This window comes from Numenius arquata, chromosome 9, assembly GCF_964106895.1.
Source record: "Numenius arquata chromosome 9, bNumArq3.hap1.1, whole genome shotgun sequence".
Lineage (NCBI taxonomy): Eukaryota > Metazoa > Chordata > Aves > Charadriiformes > Scolopacidae > Numenius > Numenius arquata.
The window spans coordinates 28,396,377-28,419,982 of record NC_133584.1 but is presented as its reverse complement, the minus strand read 5'-3'; the positions used below and the strand labels follow the sequence as shown (position 1 = coordinate 28,419,982).

The window sequence follows — 23,606 nt, the reverse complement described above, 5'->3', positions numbered from 1 at the left end:
TGGCGTAGTCTCTTCTCAACTCGTAACTTACACTTCGCAAAAGTAGGAAAAGAAAAAAAAACAAAACTTTTTATTTTTATTTTTTTACTTTTTGAAAGCATTTTACACAGGTTTTGATCTTCAGAATACCTTGGAATCAGTAGAAAAAACTAACTGAACAGTTTGTCTTTACAATAGAAACCTTTCAGGAGTCAAAATTGAGACTAAAAAAATACATGCAAAACGTACTCCTTTCAAAACACAACTTGAAACAAAGCACCAAACTACACAAATATGCAGAATGAAACAGCATTGAACATCACAGAAGTAGTCTTCATAAAAGGTGTAAAAGTCACCTATTCACTAGGCACTGGTCACTTGTTTAAACAGAAGAGACAATAAAAATATTGTCCACAAACTTGCAGTTTCAACTCAAAGGCTGTAGCTAGGAATTCCTCTACGTGTCATGCTTTAATAGCGACCTGAAAAAACAAACAAACAAACAAACAAATATATATGCTATTAAACTTCCAAGGATTGACAGATTTTTAAAGAGTTTTGTCTAAATTCACTGCCATCCCTCAACTCTGGATGGAATTCTAGAGCCTTAGGACTTGTCTATGACCAAGTCCAGCCAGTACAGTCCTTTGGGCAGAAAACCCCCAATTCCTGCCATGCCCAGGGCTGGGGTTTCCGCACACGAGGGGAATCCAGAGCATGACCGGTCCCCTCGGTGGTCGGTTTTCCCTGTCTGGCAGTAACAGCCGTTACACTCATCTTCGTTTGGACTCAAAATGAGAACATAACCAATTAATCCACTCTGTATCCCTTACAAAGGGAACGCGCTAGGAATGCCATTGTGTTTTATTAACCTGCCATCAAAATGTAGCTTTATCTTCCATGCAAATAAGCAATTAAGAAAAAAAAGGACTATTTGGAACCTCAGATAAAGCTGACCTCCTCTTTAGCAAGTTACATTGGGAGTTAAGTTTCAGCGTTTGAACGTTCAAGGCTTGGGAATTTGGCCTTGCTGTCCTAGAGGTAACCAAACTGTCACCATACAACAAACTCCTACTTTGACCGGGTTTTGGAGAAAAAAAAAAAAAGGTGCCTCAAGACTTTTTTTTTTTTTAAACAAGTGGTACCACCTGGTTTATTTTTTTTGCAAACTAAATATTTGCTCTGTCCTCAAGGTTACCAGTTGCTCAACGAAACATTAAAGGAAACTGTGGTTCCAAAATAAAAAATAACCACACTGAAGTCGAACAGTCTTTACGGATGCAAAACCTCAAAAGAAGTAGTTCAGGCAAAGCGGAAATTTGCTTTCGATCAGGGAGCTACTTACGAGGTGAATAGGATCGGGATCTGGATCGCGATCTGTAGCCCCCGCGGCTGTAGTACGGGGATGGTGATCGCCTCCTGCAGAAGAGGGCAACAAAAAAATCCCTTCATTAAAGCCTGTGGCAGCAGCTTTATGCGGAGACCTCGAACCCAATCCTGGTGTCAAGAGTGTACTTGGGAATGCTAATGAGCACGTAACTCACTCATCAACATTTCTAGCGGATAACAAAGATTTGAATTTTTTTAATACTCTTTTTCTATTACTGGGTCAGAGTAATGTTACTTTTGACTAATAAAAGCTCTCTTGCACTCACAATACCTGAGACTTCAGTGTTTCAAGCCAAGAGTGCCCAAACAAGCAGCGCGACCCAAGTCACACCTTCACTTTCAATCTGAATTACTTGTTTGGAGATAAAGTGTTGATTTAATGTTACAACCAACCCCACTCCCAACCCCCTCCAATCCAGGCACTCCCAAGTTTTGCCTTTCCTTGTCTAATTCCACTAATCTCCAAGTAAGTAAAAATAATCCCCAAACACTCAGGACATTCATTTCTTGGCATCAATGACAAGTTTTTCCTGCACCAAGCTGCACTAACCTGTCCCTATACTAACTTCACCCCTTTACATTGCGCTGAGGGGACCTTTGAACTGCACTGCTCACTGAAGAGCTCAGCATCCACCCAAGTTCTGTTAATGTGTTTAAAGATAGCACAGATTCACAGAATGCTATGGGGTTGGAAGGGACCTCTGGAGATCATCCAGTCCAACCCCCTGCCAGAGCAGGTCCACCCAGAGCAGGTACCACAGAAACATGTCCAGGTGGGTTTTGAATGTCTCCAGAGAAGGAGACTCCACCGCCTCCCTGGGCAGCCTCTTCCAGGGCTCTGCCACCCCCAAAGTGAAGAAGTTCCTCCTCATGTTTAGATGGAACTTCATACGTTCAAGTTTGCGCCCATTACCTCTTGTCCTATCACTGGGCACCACTGAAAAAAGACTGGCCTCCCGATGCCCTCCCTTTAAGTATTTATAGGTGTTCATCAGATGCCCCCTCAGTCTTCTCTTCTCCAGACTAAAAAGACCCAAGTCCCTCAGCCTCTCCTTGTAGGAGAGATGCTCCAGTCCCTCATCGTCTTTGTAGCCCTAGACATGATTCAGAGAATACTCAAAAAATATCTTGTGTAAGAGTATTTCCACTGTTGACCAGATGCCAAGAGCTTCCCTGTCGTACCTGTAAAACTGATCCCTGTCCTGAACAGCTCTCCATCCTCCTCCTCCTCCTCCGCCGCCTCCTCTGCAAATACAAAAGCAGAACGACTTTTGAAAAAATTAAAAATAAACAAGAACTTCATTCTACAAGCAAAAAGCATCATCAAGTACAGGAAAGTGATGTGAAGACAAGGACACATTGGTCCCCACACTGTAGAACGCTAAATTACTTCATTACCTTTATTTCTATGTATTCCCAGAATGAGCTGGCTACACTTGGTGTCAAGGAGCAGTTAAAGAGGACTCATGTTCCAGCTGACTAATATTGTATTTTATTATGTCATATTCTTCAACCAGCAGCATTTTAAGATCAGTACACAGACCATTTCTATTCTCAGATGCTTACCCACTCGAGGCAAGCAACTGTACTCTTATTTTTTTTTATTTAAAGTAGAAAGATCGATTCACTGTCCCGAGGAAAAAATTGATTCCAAGGTGGAGGCAGGGAGAAAATCCCACACTCACACATTTTAATGCTTCACAATCATGTTTAAAGAAGGACATTTAAGAACTGAGGTACAACTTCTTATATAGAAGCTGTGTAGAACTGAAACAGTATGTTATATTATATTATTTAACAACATTAAGTGGTTGGGCTGGTACCTCCACAGATTTAGATACAGTAAAGCATTACCAGGAGGAGACCAAATAAGTTTGGTTTATGGAAGAGTCGCTGCCACAGATGTCTCACAGCAGCTCAAAAAAAGGCCATAAATCATAAGCAGGACAAAGAATCCCAAACACTGCACCACACTTTCAAGCAACAGGCCTCTTTTTTTTTTTTTAAGTCTTTTCCATTTGGTAGATAACCAGTCTGCAAATTTGGGTTTTTTAATGTTCTTCTTCAGTTTAGATACTTTTCCAGCCAAGATTAAGCATCCCACAGCAAGCAGGAGAAAAATAAAAGCCTTAACATGACAATTCCCATCTGAAATTTTATTTCCCTTAAGGCAAAGGAATTGTTACCAATGGATTTTCTAGGGTGGAGCACTAGCATGCAATGCTCTACTGCATCTTTAACAATTCTAACTCTCCCTTCCTCAAGGAACCATTCCTGACATACACAACACTATTCTTCTCTCTCCATCAAATGACCAATATGCCATAATATTTTTAAAGCAGCCACACACAAACCATTTGCGGCTTACTTTCTCTCCCTCAGTATCTGCTAGGAAAAGACATTATCAAGGTTCTTTAAAACCTTGATAATGAGCTTTAAAAACATTGGGGTGGAGGGTTTTGTGGGTTTCTCTCTCCCCTCTTTTTTTTTTTTTTAAAGATAGGAAGTGGAAATCACCCCTCCTGGAATTGTCTATATTCTGAGTATTTCCACCCCAAAGCCCTGGTTCACAACACACAGAGGATGGGAGAGAATGCAGGATGGTCAGACCATCTCCCAGTACATGAATGCCTCAAAGAGCTGGACCAAAGTATGGCCAGGAATTCTGATATACTGCACTCAGACCAGTACACCGCCTGACACAGCCCACCTCCTCACACCACGCCTTACCAGGCACTACCAGTCCCCAACTATTCTCACCAGCGTGCACCCAGAACCCACGTAATTACAACTTCTGATAATGTTTTTCCAACATCTGAGCCGCTGTTCACTCTCAGGAATGAGAGAACACCTTGCGCACTAAAGACTTAAAGTCATACCATTATCTACGCAAGGACTAAATTACATTTTAAGAAACAACAGATTTCAAGGACAACCAGTACACCCCGACTGACCTTTTGTGGAAGAATAAGGAAAGCTGTACTATGAAGAAGTGCAAGAAGAAAGACCAATGGTGTAAACCCCTTACCAAACGCTGCATTAGCCCCACACCTTTTGATGGTCCTTCGGTGCCTTTGCCATTTAGTTTACTTGCCACTGAAGTTTCAAGAAAATGGACTGTTAGAGGTGGAGGAGCACCCAGAAACATGACCAGAATGCTTCTGAACACACGTTCGCTGATGATGTGGAGCATCTTGATCCCCTCCCTGTCCACAGCAGCACTTAAACACCGTGGAAGGCACCCAATTTCAGTGACAGCATGGCAGGGAGGGGAGAAACAGACTGGAAGCAACACCAACAGCCCAGGACGGAATAAAAAGTGGCTGAAAGTAGGAGACAGCTGCCCTCAATCACTGACAGTGACCGTACAGTTATCAATACCAGTGTAAAAGATGGTATTTTCTTCTACACCTAGAAAGCAACAGAAGAGTACGCGGCAAGCTAAGATCACAGACATATTATTTCCTTTGTCTTTGAGCTGTAATGTGATGATGCAATTTGAATTAATCTATTTCCACGAGCATATGGTTAGAAACAATCATAAATCCACCCACTGCCAGCGCGTTTAAGCTTTGCAAACCACTTTGGAAGTACTACCATAGAATCTGAGAACTACAGGAACTTTTTGGCAACTACAGCCAGAAAAAAAAATGAACTCCTATCTTTGTGTCCAACTTAATAGTGTCCCAGGAATTGCGAGGATTTCACAGGGGACAAGTCTTGTTGCCAGTCTTAATGGAAAATGCAGAAGATAAACTTGCTCCATCACCAAACCCAATTACATACCAACCATGTTTTCAGCAGATTTTGTATCAACTTTACTCGCCCTCTTCCAATGTGTATTGCCACCTGAATATTCACCTCTTTCAGCTACCTACTATGCTACCCAACACACAAGTTTAGACCGAAGACAGACAGAAATAGGTGGCGTGAGCCCTCCAAGTAAAACACACATTCAACCCAACAGAGTATGCTAAAAAAAGCTTTTTTAATGCAAGCGTCCACTACAGAACAGTTAACGTTCCAATACCTAATTCCTTATTTTTTTGCAACATTTGAGGTGCCATAATTATTAGTAGGGGATACTGGTGACCACTGACTTTTCCCACTTTTTCTCTACTACACTACGCTCAAAATGTAAGTTGGCACCATAACACCACCTCTAACGTTAGAGCTGCACCTGTATTCCCACCATTTCGATGCCAACAGATGAACCAACAAAAGATTCTTTTAAAATGAAAGCAGAGAGAACATACTTTGCTTTTCAAAACTTAATGCAGATGAAAAAGAGCACATTACGGAATAATTCATGCCACAGGTTAAACGTCACAACGTATTTCTCAATCTGACTTGTACTGAGCGGTCACTTCGGTAAAGATTTCACAGTACGATTCCAGAAATGACAGTGAGTGCAAAAATATTTTGGCCATTCCTATGTAGGATGAACTGGTTAACACTTACAGAGGTAGAAACGTAGATGAGGAAGCACAATTTTAAAAGTAGTAAAATAATATTGCCTCACCTGTATGATCTGCTGTAATAATCACGATCATCATACCCTCTATCGTACCCTCTGTCATAGTAATCTCGCCGTCGTGAGCTGCCACTGCAAGTGGTAAAAGAGAGTTAAATTTAATAAAATATAAAACATTGTTTGCAGTGCTTTTCAGTAGGCACACAACCAGTCGAGAACACACCATTTTAACTGGGTTATATTATTAGCTTGCGTCCTCACAGCTGAAATGACTGTGAGTGCTCCTGTTTTCCTATCAGCACAGATGGCAACAGAACTACTTCAATCATTGCTTTTTAAAACGCTTGAACTTTAAGACAGCTACTTCCCTCCTCGGTCTGAAACCTCTTAACCTTTTGATATCACAGGCACATGAGAAATTCCATTCTGTGACAACTTTTAGCTCTCAGAAAGCTCCTTACGGAAGAACTTTCCCATTCACAAAAAACCCCCCACAAACCTGCAGTCTCAACACAACATCAACTACGTAATCACCAGTACCTTAGCTGGAAGTCCTGGGAAAACAACTGGGAAATGACTTGGGAAAACAATTTACACTCTTGGCCATGTTAAGTCAAAAGTGCATTGTATGGATAGGGCAAACAACACCACGCAGCTGCTCAGCTAGTATTTGTTAATTCACTCTTGAAAACTTGAGCTTGCAAAAGACATTAATGTTTGAAGGTCCATAGGAGAACAACTTAAAATAATGTAGAAATTGTCAAAGAAATCTTATGGTAGGCTTATTTAAATGTTTAGATAGCTCACATCTGGGATGCATAACTAAGGAACACAGGTTTCTGCTCACTGTAATCTAGCCTGACCCTAGATCAGCCACTGACAAGTGCTGTATTAATTAACTCCTCCTATCCCAAGAGCTGGAAAGACAGGCGTTACTACAGATGGCTGCCCACATGTAGTCTTTTTTTTTTTTTTTTTTTTTCAAAAAACTTCTGAAAAGCCACCTTTAACATTTGAGTTGTTAAGTTTTCAGAAGTTCTGCCAGATAAACACATCAGTGTTAGCGTGGCTCTTGTCAAGGAAAAGGAAAAACCACAGAGAATCAAGTCTCTTAGAGGTGATACAGAACAGTTTTTAACAAAACACAATAAAATGAATCCTATCCCATACTGGGTTGGAAAAAAACCAACCCCCATGCAGGTAACTTACTAAGTGGGTCTTCCCATATAGATTCCAGGGGTAGGTGTGTGAGGTCTTTTTGTTATGGAGAAGTCTACCCGGATCCTTCTTCCATCCAGCTCCATTCCATTGGCACGTTCCTTTGCCTAAACAGAGAGATAAAATACAATTGGCTGTAGCTGTGAACTTTATTACCAACACAAGCCTCTAACCATTGCTGCAAGTATTAAGAGAAGCCTTAAAAAGGCTCAGTTTGGATGCACGTCTAAATTTCACTTACATCTCATATGTAACAGAAAACAAACTGTAAGACATTCCAGACCAGTTGCATATGAGCTTCAGTAACCACTTAAAATGTGACTTATATCATGTAAAAAGCCCGGAAGGATGATAATTTAACAAGTGCTTCAATACTACTGTCTCAAGCGTGTTCAAAGGTTCCTCTTAATGACATTAATGCAGGGACATGTAACTACTCCAGCACACAACACGAAACAAAGCATTTAGACCTCAAATACATCCTCAAAACCTACCATAACCTTAAATATAGTAATATCTTGAGTCATAACTAAATCTGAAGTAAAAAAGCAAAACCATTGGGCTTTCTTCTGCCAAGTAGCAGGACCTACATCCAAAGCTCCAACCTAAGATGGAAACCTTCATGTCAAATTTGGAAGAGACGACACTAGTGACTTTAAGCAGTGGAATGTATACAGAATATAAGCCCATGTATACATACATGTATACATGAATGTATACATAATTACAGCCCATAAGCACAAGCTCTACAAAGGTGGCCTGAGTGTAGAATTCTACACCTCCAAGCATAGAATTCCCTTTTCATTCTGTAGCACTTGTAAGCAAAAATCTCATACTTTGTTATTTGTTACTGACAAATTGTCAGTAACATTGACTGCTTGACATTGACAGTAACAGAACTGACTGCTTCAATTTACTAAATCCCTGAGGGTTTCCCATGGACATTTGCAGGCACCGGGAAGCCACATAACGCATGGTTTTTTATTTTCAGGAAAGATTCCCCACTTTCAGGATGAAGTCAACAGAATGCATGTTAGAGCTCTGAAATGGCCATCTGCTCCACGCTGAACGTGCCTGTTATTAAATTCAAGATCACATGTGGAGTTAAGAAGAATGCTCATCTCATAATTCAAATAGAGAGCCTGTGTTTCTTCCGTTTTGCTTGCTGGTGTGGTTTGCGCTATGCCCAGCCCCAGGGTTGCTTTTGAGCTACAAACCAGCTCAGCCTGCACGGGACCAGTATCCATGGGCCTCTAGCACACAGTGGGTACCTTCTGAACTAAGGCACCAACATTTATTATGGAAGAAGATACTGTGAACTCGCTTGTATTATGATTATTTCATATAGTCAAAAGGAATTAACATTAAAGGTTCCTATAGCATTTTAAAGGTCAATCAGTGACCTTCCTCAGGTGATATCCCATTAAAAAACACACACCTCAGCAACTGAGAACACAGAAAACACACCATACGTTCTGTACCCCAACCTACTTCCTTAGCATCCTCAACGTTTTCGAAGTACACAAAGGCAAATCCTCTGGAACGCCGAGACTGCTGATCGTATACAATGGAAACATCAGCAATTGGACCATATTTGGAGAAAACTTCTCTCAGATCTCTTTCTGTGGTGTACAGACTCAATCCAAATACGCCCAGACAACAATTTGGGTCAGGATTTGCCTGAAGGAAGGGACAGATAGATAAGATATTAGAGAAAAATTGCTTCTATTTGCAGTTATTTCACAAGTTATGACGTCAGAGCTTGAAGACAAAACAACAAAAATATCCTGCTGAGATTCAGGCTGGGTTAACTTGCTAATAGATACTATTACAATCAAACCTACAGACACATGAGCCTCTTTTCACAAAAATACTCTGCATTTCTCAGGGCAGCATACAAACTACAGTGACAGCAAGTAATAGGTACTGGATTTAAAAAGGTTTCCCTCCAAAGGCTGCCTGATGACTGTTGAATGTGGAGAGATTTATACACACACAGGTGCCTGGATCACACCTTCATTTGGGTTAGTTAGCACTTTCCCCCTCTACCTTTAACACCAACCACATTGTGCTCAGCCACCCGAGCCTGTAAAGCAGCTAAAAGCAAACTGGTTTGCATGCTTGTTTAACAAAGACACCATCAGAACAGCTTTTAATGGAGTATTTTAGTTTTCCAGGCTTTCTAATTAGAAAAAAAAAATAAGAATTCTCCCTCCTAATTCTACCCCCACCCTTCACTGCATACATTTGCTTATTTTTTACAGCAGGTACACTGACACCAGCCTCCACTGGCAACACTTATAAAGGCATCTCTTAAAAAAATAAACAAACAGCCAAATAAACAAGAGACCCCCCACAATCCTAACTTATTGAGATCCACAACTCATCAAAAGCCAAGTGACAATTAACCTCAACTATCTTTTAAACAGACCTGAGCTGGAAGCAGAACGTTTTTTTCCAGAAAATCCCAATGAATTAATTCAGTGATTTCAGGATATATTCAGGACTACGTACGAGTCAGCTACTTTTCTAACAGACATACCCTGTTTCCAATGTGACGTCTGCGAGTAGACATGGGTGAATGGCTGTGACTGTGTCGTCGCCGATAATCCCGACTGTAAGACCTACTTCTGGATCTCCTATGAGAGCGGGAACGGGAGCGTGATCTTGTGTAGTGTCTACGGGAACTCCTCCTTGATCTAGATCTAAGGGGAGAAAAAAGAAAGGAAAGAGTACAGTGTTCAGTTTGTTTGGGTTTTTTTTAACCCTTCAAAAATATGTCAAGATATTCACAAACAAAAAGCCCAAATAACCATTTTCTTAAAAGCTGCAGTACTACACGATTCAGCTATAATCAATTTAGTCACTGCTCTCAAAAACTCTGTGCTAAATCTAATTAATACAGATGCTCTCAGAGCACTCCTGCTGCAGAACAGGAACCTCAACTTCCATTTCAGTTAGCTTTTAGTTTCCCAATAGCTTTTAACTTTCTCTAACAAGGCTATCCTGGCTTGACACAGTATATGTTTAGAATATACATAGGATTTAAGTAAAAACAGCTGGGGTGGCTTTCTTTTAAAGGCTTAACAGAAAAAAGGAAGAGGAGTAAATATGACTTAACATAAAGCAGAGGTGCACACTTCTGCTTATCCTAACGCTCAGAACAGCACTGCTTTCATTGACACCGAAAAGCTTTTTTACACAGTGCATAACGACAAGCACAGAAGGCTGGCAAACAGAGCTTAATACAATTGAAGAAATCAAGCTGCAGTAGGCTTCTTTATCTCTGGGTATTTCAACAGTTATTTAACACCTTCACGAATGTTTACATGTTCACACTTCAAGTGCATTCAGGCAAAGGTGTAACTGCTCACTTATTTCAGCCAAGGTCTCCTCACAACAGTTCCAGAAATGTTTTCTGACAGCACTAGGTCTGGGAAGGTGAGGTCCTGAAACACTTCAGTTCCTTCTACTGAACCCTCAGCCCTCCCAACACAGACAATCTTGAGTTGTAAAAGCTGGGCAGGCGCTTAAACTGGAGTATTACACCTGAGCTTGGCCTGCTGATGGCAGTCCCCGAGTAATCTGCACTCCACACAGCTAACAAAGAAAAAGTACAATCAACAGTTCAACATTCAAAGGCTCTTAGTCATAAATTGTCAATCTTCAGACTCTTGTTTGTGTCTTAAATGTCCTTCCTCTAGTTTGTGGAAGCCCAAGTGGTGAGTACTGACCAAGACCAAAAGCTGCCATCGTCACAGAAGCGTGTTTCACACTGACAACCCCTGAAGCTCTGAACCTCCACCCATTTTTACTCCTGAGCATTTAACAGCTTCTTCAGTCGGGATTTCTCACTAAGGAAGTGTCACCAGACAAACTGCACGTTATACACTCTGTACATTACAGGTCTCCTTAAAAAAAAATAAAATGCCTTGAACCTTGTCAGAACTGACCCAACTACATTCTGTCTTCCTCAACCTGAAGCACATATGCATGTTCAGGAGAAATGACTTCTAACTACGTATTTATAAAGAATAAATTACTTTTGGCAACAGAAAATAAAAAAAAGAGAACTTCCCTGAGGTGGGGAAGACAGTGAAGAAACAATAATAAAAATAAAAAGAAGTTCAACACATGCATACAGCTACATTTCAACCACTGAAATAGGAAAAAAAAAAAAGGAACTTAAAACAATTACAGAACTGATGTTCCAGGTTACAGAACGCACACATTACACTGAACAAAAGCTGGACGCTTCTACACCAGGCAATCTATTGTGTGAGAGAACAAGGCTTATTTTAAATAGGCGCTGCTTATATTGCTGCCTTAAATGTCATACTGCCATTATTCTCCTTTGCTGCAAAGGCACCACAGCTGAAAATCCTCTTCTTTTGTTAAGAATAGTTTAGACCTCACAGAGTCAGTCAGAGCTCTCTTGCTATGCTGCCGGTGAAAACGTCAATAAAAGCAGATTTTTAAAACAAGTATATCCACACCCCAACTGACAAATACACCAGGACACAGATTTGTTCCCAAATCGAAAGTTTAATTTATAAAGCTGGTAATTCAAAAATACATTTGCAACACAAACTATCAATAAATAGGAAAGTTATCACAAGGTTATTTCTCTGGTGAGAGCCAGAGTTAGAAGACCTGCTCATGTCACATCCCAACATGTGACGGCACGGAAAATACTGAAAACAAAAGTACATTGCTTCTAAATATGTGCCTTGACACAATTCTGCCGAAATCTGCTAAAGAACAACACTCTAAACTCTGCAATACACTTCCAGGATTTCCAGCCATAGGCATTTTCAAGATAGCTGTTAAATGCTCAGGAAGCCGTGGCAGTCGTAAGCTTCTACTTTTGTGCATCAAAAGATAAAAGAGCCAGTTGCCAGGCTATTATTTAAAGGGTGATTTCTTGTAAGAGTAAATGATTTGCCAGCTTTCTTGTAAATTCTAGATCTTGTGTTTGCTTCTTCCAGCATTTTATACAATTTTTGATTGCATTCTTACACAGTATTAGGGTTATTCTGCAAGTGAGAAACAAGGTTCCTTAAAGAGTACAGAATGCCTAGGGGTTATGGACGAGGTGGAGCAGAACATGCTGGGATGGGTCCTGACTTGCTTATTTTAAAATTAAAAGGTTCCCCAAAGTGTGTGCAGTCTCCATCCTCTGAATTTTTCAAAACACAACTGGATAAAGCCCTGAGGACATGGTCTGAGCCCAGAGCTGACTCTGCCTCACTCAGAGTTTTGAACCATCCTGGGCTGTCCCATACACACCCCTCACTAGCAGCAATTCCGGAGGTCACCCCAATTTCAGACTCTATAAGGCGATATCACTCTATGAAATATTTATTCATTTAATTTGACGTATTGTCTTGCACTACAGGGGTTGTCAAGCGCACGGTTTGACACTTGTGCTTGTAGTCCACACAAAAAACAAGCTCATCCCTCTGCTGTAAAGATTTCCCAAGTTATTTCCCTTCTCACAAAAGCCTCTCAAACTGATGGCTCTGATGGGGTGAGGAGACCTGAACACAGTATTTGATAGCTTTTTCCATCATGAGTGATTGCTAATAGCACAACGCCTTCCAGAGTTGTCACCCCTCCTCCAGTCTGACCTTTGGCCAGCCCAATTCATTGCTTATATACAGAAAAAGTATATTGTGAACAGCTCAGCTGGAAGCTCCGCAGCCATATTTATTTTTTAACCTGAATGCTTAAAAGTTATTAAAGGCACTAACCACACTTTCATTTCCATAGTCAGCCCTCAATTATCTAGACTCTTAAGAAAATAAGATCATTCACCCATTTACAGGTTTTGTTTCCTCTCTATTCATTATTAACTATGTACCTCTTACATGACACACCTGGTAAAGCCCATGTGAAGTGGTCAGCAGTGACGTTTATCATCTTATTTTTAGACTACCAGCGTATTTTGTGTCTCAGCTTGTTTAGCAAATGGGTATAAGGACAGGTAATGCAGTGGAAAAGGCATTTTCACGTTGTACATCTGCATTGCCACGTAACAAATACACGAAGTTACTTTCTCCACAACTTTTGAGAGCTTGGAAAGCTGTCTAATCTTTAAAGCTTTCCAGCCTGTTAATTTTCAAATTGAATTAATATGTATTTAAAAGGTCAGCCAGATGGTCTTGAAATTCACATTTAACTCTATTGCTTCTTTTTCATAGAATATACCGTTAACTACTACAGAAACATCACTGCTTCCAGCGAGAAAACATCCTATGTTAATGTGAAAATGGAAAATGTGTTGATGCACCTATTTCTTGTAATGCACAGAAAAACTACTTCTAATGCACATTTCTAATTCTTTTAATGCACAGAAAAACTATTTTAGTAAACTAAACAGATTTAGAGTTCCTAATGCTTCCCACTCAGAAACTAGTCAGTGTTTTAAGACTTTAAGGCAGGCCGCTTCCAAGCTGTGTGAAGATACGAGCCTACACAGTCAACTACCTCTTAGAAAAAGCTGCAAAAAAGACCTAATTTGATACTTTAGCTTTTCAAATCCCGAAATCACGCACGCCCCTTTGTATTCACCGTCCACAGATCACCAGTTATCTCTGGAAACAGAACTGGGCTTAACTGGATTTTGGTTCACTTCTGACATGATCAGACTTGCGAAGAGGAGGAAGAGGTAAAAAGTAAACTCACCTGGATTCAGACCTGGATCTAGATTTTGACCTGGAGCGCCTGGAATCCTCCTTAGATCGAGACCTCGCAGGGGTGTGCCTCCCCGACTTGCCAGACCCATGAGCACTTCCGCTTCTGGAAGCAGAACGGGATTCCTGCACGCAGATATCGAAAGCCTAATTTGTACACAATTTCTCCTTTACCTAAGGTCCGTAAACAAGCTCCAGTGAAATAAATGGTAAAAATTCATATCTATGTGTCCGGGCAGTTGGCATTAGAACTGCCGAGATTTTTAAGAAGGTTTTTTTTTTTTTATTTTTTATTTTTTTATTTTTTTTCCCTGGTAGACACTTCTTTACCCTGCATATACTTTTGCTATGAAACAGATAATGCATGCATGTTTAGCAAAATATACAGGGACACATAAACAGACTAGTAATTACTTAGCGTAGTGCTTTCAGATTCCAGATTACTTCTTATCTTAACTTCATTTTTATTCCTTTTCTTCATTCTTCCGTTTCAAATTCTGACTTCTTTCATCTTCCCCACTTCACACAAATTGCTCAATATTCTACAAGTGGGACTTCTGGTCTGATAATTAGCATGCATTCACTTTCTTTTTTTTCAAATTTCAGCTTCACTTATTCCTGAGCTTCAAATAATTCTCATTTATAAAACTTGTCAAATGGCGACTTCCGCATTTTCCTTCTTCAACATTAACCTTAATAGAAAAAGAACAGGATGAAGAATATTTAAAAACTCCAGGATAAAATCTAGTGCCAAAACTGAAACTAGAAAAAAAAAAAATGTTTTGTGGACTTTTACTATATATGCAGTTCAAGAATTGAATCTACCAAATGCCTTGCTATTTTATAAACAGATTCACTCAATTCAGTTTTACTTAGTACTAAGCAACTGAATTCGCTATTTATGCCTGTATTTAATAGCAAACGCACAGTGGATCAGCTGAACATCTACTAATGAACTCTAGCATTAGGAAACTCAGAATACTTTGCACTGTCAGCCACGTACTTAAGACAAAAATCAACAAAAAGTGACTTAAACAAGGTCCCTGCTGCGCCGGAGACGACTAAGGGATGTACCTTCTGCACGCAGAAAGAGCAGCGCGGTGGGTCTTTCCATGACTACAATTATGGTACTTTTGGGGACATTTCTTGCCATTTAGAAGGTCTAGTTGGAAGGTTTATGAGCAGACTCTCCCCTGCTCTGCCCGCACAAGTGTTATTACATATGCAGGCTTCCAAGCAAATCACCGTTTTTCACCAACCGGAACCGCGATTCTGAGCAACTGTGATTCTGAGCAATTCTGATTCAAACGCTGTTCTGGAGTAACACCCCGTCTATTCTATTATTTACTTGTCATCTTCTTCGGTAATGACATAACCTAATTAGCATTTTAGACTTTATTTTTAATCAGTATAATGGCTAACTTCAGTCACGCGGCTCAAACACTCGGTTTGAACAAACCAGAAGGTATTTTTTATTTCAAGATATAAAGAAGATTTAAAATTCAGCTGTAGAATTATTTTTTTTCCTAAAAATAAACAATTTAAATTTGGTGTCAGTTCTGACCAAGAACACTCACCAACCACACTGAAGTACCGGATTTGTCTCAAAAATCACTTGTTTTATCTTTGTAAATCTCTTAAAGCTGAACACTCAACAGGCATTCCGTACTAAGCATTGAGAAATTCATTTACTAACCCAAAATTTGATCGTGCTTAAACCACTTCTGTACAACTTTAAAACAAAGTGTAACTATTGACAATTGCCTCCTGTACGACACTGAGGGGACAGGGTGGGACACAACTTGCAGGATAAAGTCAGATTTTCAATTAATACCAAAACCAACAGAATCAAGGCCGTATTCTCTTAAGGTGGCGTCCTAAACTTCAGCCACCTCATGTATTAACCCTGCAAAGGGCAGTGCAAATATTGAGAATTAATTTAAGTTAAAAATAACAAGTTTAACCTAAACGCATTATTACCTTCAAAAGAAAACAATCCACGGAGATGAGTTCTGAGTTAATGTATTAATTTAGCCAAGAAGTCTTCAACTCTCTTTATTAAAGAGTTAGACAAAGCAAGATTGAAGAAGGGCTAAAAACAAAAATTAAGGTGGTTCTTCAATTGGGGAAAAAATACTCGTGTTCACAAAATATAACCCTCTTGGCAGAACCCAGGGAAGACAGAAGGAGCCACATCCAAGTACAGGTGGGGCTGGTAGTGAGAAGGACATAAGAAAGGCAGGACAGGAGGGGAGCAGCAGGGAGGATCTTGCCCAAAAACACACCCCACAGCCCGTTTTTAGAAGTCAATAAGCTTTGAAGAAATCAGTAGAGATTATTACCATAAGCTAATAAGCTCTATAATTAGAGAATATTAGCATAAGCGAATGACTGAAGTCTTCAGCTATTTGATACATTTTTTTAGAACAATCTTTGCTATGTTAAGATTGATGGGAAAGCAGGACACTTAGAATCTGAGAAGAAATATACGTGTATCTAAAACAGAGAATTAAACAGCTGGCTTATATTCATTCAGCTCCTTTGGACTTTTCACAAGATTCTCCAGTTTCTAAACATCCAAATTTTTCTTTCCAGATCATAATTCTTCCAAACTTCTCACTTCAATCTACTGAATTTTACAGGATTATGCCACTACTTTATTACTTCCAGCCTCAAAGGAATTCCTTGCGCTTCACCTGCTCCAGATATTACTAAGACTAGTAATAACCTCTAAAATTTCCAAGCTGTTTCCCTCCCCCAAGCCCCAGGAAATCCTCCCTACCCAAAAATTCAAACACCAGCAGCCTACAGCACTCTAAAACCAGTTTACACCCATGGAGGGTTCAAACAAGCCTCTCCCACTGAAATTGCAGAGTTTCTACTACTTCGTTTTGTAGCTCTTAAATTTCTTTTTCTAATTTTTGCTCTTTCACTTAGGGATTATTTTTTTTTTTTAAAATGCCAAAGCAGGCTCCTGTCATGACATGTGGAAGAAAAGAGAAGAAAAAAAAACTTCTTTACCCTCCCTATATTCAAACACTGCTGGTAAGCAGATCAAGACTGGTGTTCACAATTAAATAACCTTTTTTTTTTTTTTTGTTATTTAACCTTGAATTACTGAAGTGGAGATTTTAAAACCCACCAGATCCTTTGACCATTACCAACAGTTCTTCCCCTTCACTGGGTGTTACTGGAATTCAGGTGGAAGCCCTGAAGTCCAGGCTTGGGGCGGGGTGGGGATTTCCAAATTATTCTTTCCATACTTGAAGCATATTAAAAATGTGTAATACTGTAGGGATGACATTTTTAACACCTCTAAGCACACTCCTAAAGATGAATTCATAAGATAGGCAGGGAATGTCCCAGCAGCAGCGACAGAAAAGGTTTCCATGGACAGAAGCGGCTATAAGGTACATGAGGACCATATGTTCTTTGCACATCTGAGATCCAGGTTTTCCTCACGGGAATTCAAGTTACAGATTTCAGTTACTTAATGATGGTAAGATACAGGCAAATAAAATCGTAAGTATTACTATATTTTTTTAAACCCTAAATTCCTATAAAATTACGTTATTTCCACTTGTTTTCTTAAAGAAAGGTGCAGCCCCACATTACAAACTGTCAGATCTACAGTAAGACTTACTCAAGGTCTAATTGCGCTCACTTCAGTGGTAGAGAGGTGGAAGAATGTGAATCTAGCAATTGCTCCACCAGAAAAGTGACAGCTTTTGCCCGTTCCCCCCAAACCGGATCACTGGTGGGGGTACTGGGAACCCACCAAGCTGGCAGGAGATTAATCCAGCAGCAAAAAGCAAAGGATTTTCTGACAGCTCAAGGTACTGATCAGCCCAAGAAGTCAGCCCAAGAGCAGCTGATGAAGGAGGAACCCAAAGAACGACCTATCCTTTTGGTGGCATCAAGCTATCGGATTGTTTCTAACCTTCTCAAACCACTTCCTTAGACCTTCTTCCTCATTTCTTTAAAAATGCTGATTTTATTAAATTTATGTGTTAAGTACCTTCTAACTAGATCTAGAAATTGAGCATGTACACCATTCAAGTTGCTCTGATAAAAAAAAAAAAAACCAAAACAAAAACAAACAAAAGACCTGACTACCATATTAAACAACACATACCAAGTAATCACCACCAGTCTTAATTAATTCACACAATGAGACCCACTATTTTTTGCCTTTGGTTACTCTTCTTTTCAACCCTTCCATTCCTGAGTCACATGCACTTCAGCCAGCACAATTTCAATGGATAAAAACAAAATAAAAGTGACTTGGAGAAATGTGGCAATTATCACAGCATACTGACGGTATCTGAAGTGTATTCCAGTATTTGAAGTATTAGTAGCATCTAATAACTTATAGTCTCTTCAGTTAAAGAGTTTCCAGAGTTTAATCCCACTATAGAGTATAAACTGTGAAAGAGAATGAGTGGGAATTTTTTTTTCCCCGTATATTTTTTTTCCTTTTTTCTTTTTAAACTGTGACATAAGCCAGTTCAAGTTTGCGTTGCTGCTGAAATAGCAAGTCCCATCACTTGCGAAAGCACCTGGTTATTTCTTCTTCATCCCCAGTGCTGCCATGAGGACTCGTGGCTACACAATCAAGTCAAGCCTGCAAAGCCATGCAGCTGGAAACAGAAAAGAAATTTCAGCTGATTTAATTCCCAGATCTGACTGGCTTATACAAACACAAGTATAAGGCAGAAAGCAGGAACACATTTTCAGGAGCACAATTCTTGTTGGCAGCATGGACTTGGAACAGCTTAACAGACAGTTGTAAAGCCATATCCTAGATTATTTATCCAAATACTGTTTCTACTCAGCAGAGACTTCAGCGCTTCCAGCTTGAAAAAGCAGAAAAGCCATTGACCTTGTAAAATATAAGCCTTAAGTAAGCAAAAAATATCTACAAATAGCATTAGAAAAGCCACTCCCTGATCTAGTCTGAAATAGCAGCCTCATAGCTCTATGGTTTTCTCTTTTAATTTTACAGACACCTATTTACTTACCTATTTACAACTTGAAAAGGTTCAGACATAACTCATTTTAAGCCTTGGTGAAAATTGCCTACATATATATATATTTTTTTTTTAATAAAAGTATAGAAAAGATAAAATAGGAAAGCAGGTGGGATAGCAATTTTGTCCTATCCTATCCCTGCACAATTATGTTTCAAAAAGACTTGCTATAAAGGTTTTAATATTTCCACTCATTCTGACTGGAAATAAAGGTTTTAATATTTCGACTTGATCTGACTGGAAATACAATGCAGGTTATCCTGGCAAACTTTACTCAAGTTAGGCTACCATCTTAAACTGGTTTTCTGTCTGACTCGCTCGATAGCTATTAAATCAACTTCTTATAAAAGAGCTAACACACAGAAATCCACCTTGAGCAAGTCAGAAGTAATACTCCCTCCCTAAAAACGTAACAGTTGTAAGAATGGCATGAACACATCAATGAAGAGATGAACACTGGGGGCGGTACGACTCTATTCATTAATCCCTCTCTTTCAGCATTCATTTCCATGTAGCATTTTTAGCCTCCTGGAGACCAAATTTTTCTAACCTAATCTACCTTGAAGTAGAAACACTTGTACTACTAAAGCTTATTATAAAGAATCTGAAAAAGAAAAGGCCATATTCAAGGAAAGACACTGCAATTTTGTGCTCAGAATTACTGCATTCTCTTTAATTATTATTTTTTGCCACCCCCAGTAAAGGTTAAAAATTTAAACTACTTATCACCTCCACAACTCCTTCTGGTGCTGTAAGAAGTTAAAAAATTACAGACTGATGAGGGAAAAAAAACCCCAAAACCCAAACCACAGTACTGATCCCTGCGCTACACTTGTCTGTAAAAGCTGAAGACCTCAAAGGAAAACAAGAGTGACTCACCAAAGAAAAAACTAACTACAGGTAATCTGTACTGCAGATGTACGTGACAAAGGTGAAGCTTAGCAAGTCATCTACTTCGCTATTAGTAAAATTCCACCCAGACAGCAACACCTTTAAGAGAACACCTACTGCAGGCTGCACAAAGCAAGGGTACGGCCCTGGCACTGCGAGGGCTCAGCTTGAGCCTTAACCCTTCGACTACTGCGATGGCATTTCAATTCAATGAAGGGGCCCAGCCACCTGGATGCAAGGCTGCAACCACATCAAGAAGCAGAGCTAATATTTCACAAGCAAGCGCCAGGAGCAGCAAATCGCAGCTCCGTTTAGGCAGTAATTCACCAAAAGTGGGTTGCAGTGCAGCTCCGGAGAGAGCAGAACAAAGGCTCGGGCTACCACCGGCAGGGGATTCTCCTCCCTGGCCCAGGCGTTTACCCAAGGCGGGCAGGGGGGTGGAGGCCGAGGTACCCCGGCACCAGTCGAGCTGCTGCAGCGGGAGGAACGGGGGAGCCGAGCCGACCGCCCCTCGCGCCCCCTCGGGGCAGGGACAAGGCAGCCCGGCCGATGGGATGGCAGCGGCAGGTCCCGGGACAGGCAGCCCCGCCGCCCTCGGCCATTTTGTCCCTCTCCGGCGCTCCCGGTCGCCAGCCCAAGATGGCGCCGGGCAGACTCACCATGGAGCGCGCCGGCGGGCGGGCGGCTAGAGCGGCCACGCCGCCGGCCCGCCCGGGCCGGCCGCCGTCTTCCACCCCGAGCCCGCCGCTTCTCCCGCGCGTCCGCCGGGGCCACGGCGGGCCCTTCCCGCGGCGGCTCCGCCACCCGGAGAGGGGCGGAGGGGGAAGGGGGGCGGGGTGGGGTGTCCCGGCCGGGCAGCGCACTCAGGCTCCGTGTATTACCCGCTCGCCGTAGTTCTGCTCCCCGCTGTCGCTCATCGTCCCGCCGCACCGCGCCGCTCCCCGCCGCCGCCGCGCCGACCCGACCCGACCGTCCCCGCGCCAGTGCTCTCCGCAGAGGAAGTGACGCCGCCCCGCCGGCGCGCGGGCCCCCGCGCCAGGCCCCGCCCACGCCGCCCGCAGAGCCAAGGCCCCGCCTCCCTCGCCGCCGGCTTTGAGGGGAGGCTCCGCCCCCCCGCCCTGAAGGGACGCGATGGCGGCGAGTGGCGAGTAGTGGGGTTGTCCTCTCCGTCCCCGGGAGCTGCTCGGTCCTCAGGAGTCACAGCCTGACGAGTGGCCCCTTCTGAGCCAGCTCCACTGCCCGCTAGAGGTGGTCCTGCCTGCCCGGCCGGGGCTGGCTGCGGTCAAGGTCAGGATCCTCTCTTCAGTAGAGTCATAGAATAGTTTAGGTGGCAAGGGACCCTAAAAATCATCTAGTTCCAACCCCCTGCCCTGGGCAGGGACACCTCCCACCAGACCAGGTTGCTCCAAGCCCCCTCCAACCTGGCCTTGAACCCCTCCAGGGATGGGGCAGCCACAGCTCCTCTGGGCAACCTGGGCCAGGCTCTCACCACCCTCACAGCAAAGAATTTCTTCCCCAGATCTCATCTCAATCTCCCCTCTTTCAGTGTCAAACCCTTCCCCCTCGTCCTGTGGCTCCCCTCCCTGATCAGGAGTCCCTCCCCAGCTTTCCTGGAGCCCCTTGAGGGACTGGAAGGGGCTCCAAGGTCTCCCCGGAGCCTTCTCTTCTCCAGGCTGCAGCCCCCCAACTCTCTCAGCCTGTCCTCACAGCAGAGGGGCTCCAGCCCTCCCAGCATCTCTATGGCCTCCTCTGGCCCCGCTCCAACAGCTCCATGTCCTTCTGCTGTTGGTGACCCCAGAGCTGGAGGCAGCACTGGGGGGTGTCTCCCCAGAGCGGAGCACAGGGGCAGAATCCCCCCCCTCGCCCTGCTGGCCACGCTGCTGGGGATGCAGCCCAGGGTGTGGGGGGCTTTCTGGGCTGTCATGTTGCTGGGGTGTGTGGAGCTTCTCATCCAGCAGCACCCCGAAGTCCTTCTCCTCAGGGCTGCTCTCCAGCCATTCTCCACCTAACCTAACCTTCCACAGGCCACATGGGCCGTGGAAATGGTTTAAAAAAATCACTGTGATTGCAAGGTCTTTCTTGGAGGAGATGCCCCAAGAGTTCTAAAGCATTACTTTAGTGCAGGTTGGATTTGAAGACAGGGCTATTTCTAAAATACCCACGCGAGGGCAGCATGGCTTCACTCAACAGACATTTTTGCTCAGGTCTGGAGTTGTTTCTTCATAAAACACGTACCACTGCGTCTGCGGGGAGCAACACAAACATCTTTTTCTCCATCGCAGGCACTCCGCCTGTCACTGACCGTTGTCATGTTTGTTTTGTTTCACCCTGGCAAGACAAGCAGCAGGAGGAAAGCTGCGTCCTCCCCAAAGGGTCAGCACGGCTCCGTCTGTGCAGGTGTTAAACATGGACACCCAAATGGCGTGGACTGCCATGACTTACAATACACCCCCCCGGTTTAAGCAAAATACCGACTGATTCAGTGCTCTTGGGGGTTCAGCCTCTGCGTGAGGGTTGAAGTCTGGGGGCAGAAGGAGTCATCACACCCCGTCGGCACACCCCCACGCACCGGTCACCCCACACTCTGCTGCTGAAGGATGCCATCCCACTCCATCACTGCTCCCGTAACCACCTGACACGCCAACAGCAATTATTTTTCCTCACTTACAGGCGTTTTCTGTATAATGAGAGTTGGGGTGATGCTCTGCACACCCCTGCATTTGTGCCGTGGATTTTTTAACGGCGGATTTTTTGCTGCCGAGGTTCTTCCCAGCGCCATTTGCCGCACGGATTTCAGAGGTGGCAGCAACACACCTGAGCAGTAGGACGGAAAATACCAGGCAGCAGGCTGGCGGCAAACTGCAAAGCGAAGATGGCAATTTGACTGATGGCTTTAAACCTCAGTGAGCCACCTGTGTGGCAAGCAGCTCGGCACCACAGATTGCCAGGTGATGGCTCCTGGAAGGCCCAGGGGTTACTCCAGCTCCGTTCCTGTTAGCTTTGACGCTCATGAGAAGAGACAAGCCGGAGGCGGCTTGGCTGCCTTCCTTTACCCTCCCAGCCCCAGAATACAACGATGAATTTATCAGCCAAAGAGGAAGGCGAACAGCATTTTCGCAGCTTCTGCTGATTTAAAGACACCACAGCTTTTTGTAATGCTACTTTTCAACGGTTTCATCTCAATGCTTTGCTGGGGTCATAGCATGGTTAGCGACACGCCGCGCTGTACAAAGTCCTAGGCAGGGGTGGGAGGATGCAGGCACGGAAACCACCACCGTGTTTATTGAATCACCGAGAGCTCAAGCTCAGAAAAATCTGTTGTCCCTCTGTGCTGCTGCCTGTAACAGAAGGGGCAGAGAGAGACATCTGACAGGAGCTGTCGAAGCTGGCTAATCTTCAGGAGCGTGACGTCAAAGTTCTGGGTTATCTTCAGAAACCGTAACACTCACCCAAAACGCGCGGCAGAGACTTCTGAGGGATAGCACCTCCACTTTGCAGGGAAGCTCCTTTGGTTCGCTTTTGTTGCAGGAATTTTACTTGCCATCTGTTTTCCAGCCCTCGGTCTGTATTTATGAAGCCAGGCAGTCCTCTGCCCTCAGAAAGCTCTCTGCTCCTTTCTAGTCACACCTAAACTTGGTCAGCCAAGAGCAAACCTACTTTGGGCGAACACCTGAGCCCACTGCTGTCGGGCTCTGCCGCAGTGACGCAGGTGCGAGATGATCCCAAGGAGATGGTCTCCCTGCTCCCAGTGGCACCTGGAGATGCAGCCCTTCCTCTCCCTCGGCCTGGGGAGTGCAACTGGATTTAAGAGACCTTTTCTGGTTCTCTCAGACTATTTCCAGCTTGCATTTCTACCACGTGAATATGCACTTGCGGGACTCCTGAGCATGTTCCCCATAGCCATATTCCCATCAGATTTTATAAAAACCT

General features: G+C 42.9%; 1 protein-coding gene across 2 annotated transcripts; it reads right to left on the bottom strand.

The window, feature by feature from the left end:
• Window positions 1-44: 44 nt before the first annotated feature.
• TRA2B (transformer 2 beta homolog) lies at window positions 45-20,670 on the bottom strand. Of its 2 annotated transcripts, XM_074153355.1 has the most exons (9): window positions 20,558-20,670; window positions 13,748-13,881; window positions 9,603-9,765; window positions 8,552-8,740; window positions 7,052-7,167; window positions 5,891-5,974; window positions 2,551-2,613; window positions 1,325-1,398; window positions 45-461 (listed from the first exon to the last, which is right to left on the bottom strand). In XM_074153355.1, the coding sequence occupies exons 1-9, from the start codon at window positions 20,591-20,593 to the stop codon at window positions 451-453; spliced, it is 870 nt and encodes a 289-aa protein (XP_074009456.1). In that variant the 5' UTR covers window positions 20,594-20,670; the 3' UTR covers window positions 45-450. The 2 variants fall into 2 exon arrangements, with proteins under 2 accessions (XP_074009456.1, XP_074009457.1); XM_074153356.1 differs by lacking the exon at window positions 45-461 and having other exon boundaries at window positions 1,317-1,398; window positions 20,558-20,593.
• Window positions 20,671-23,606: the final 2,936 nt, after the last annotated feature.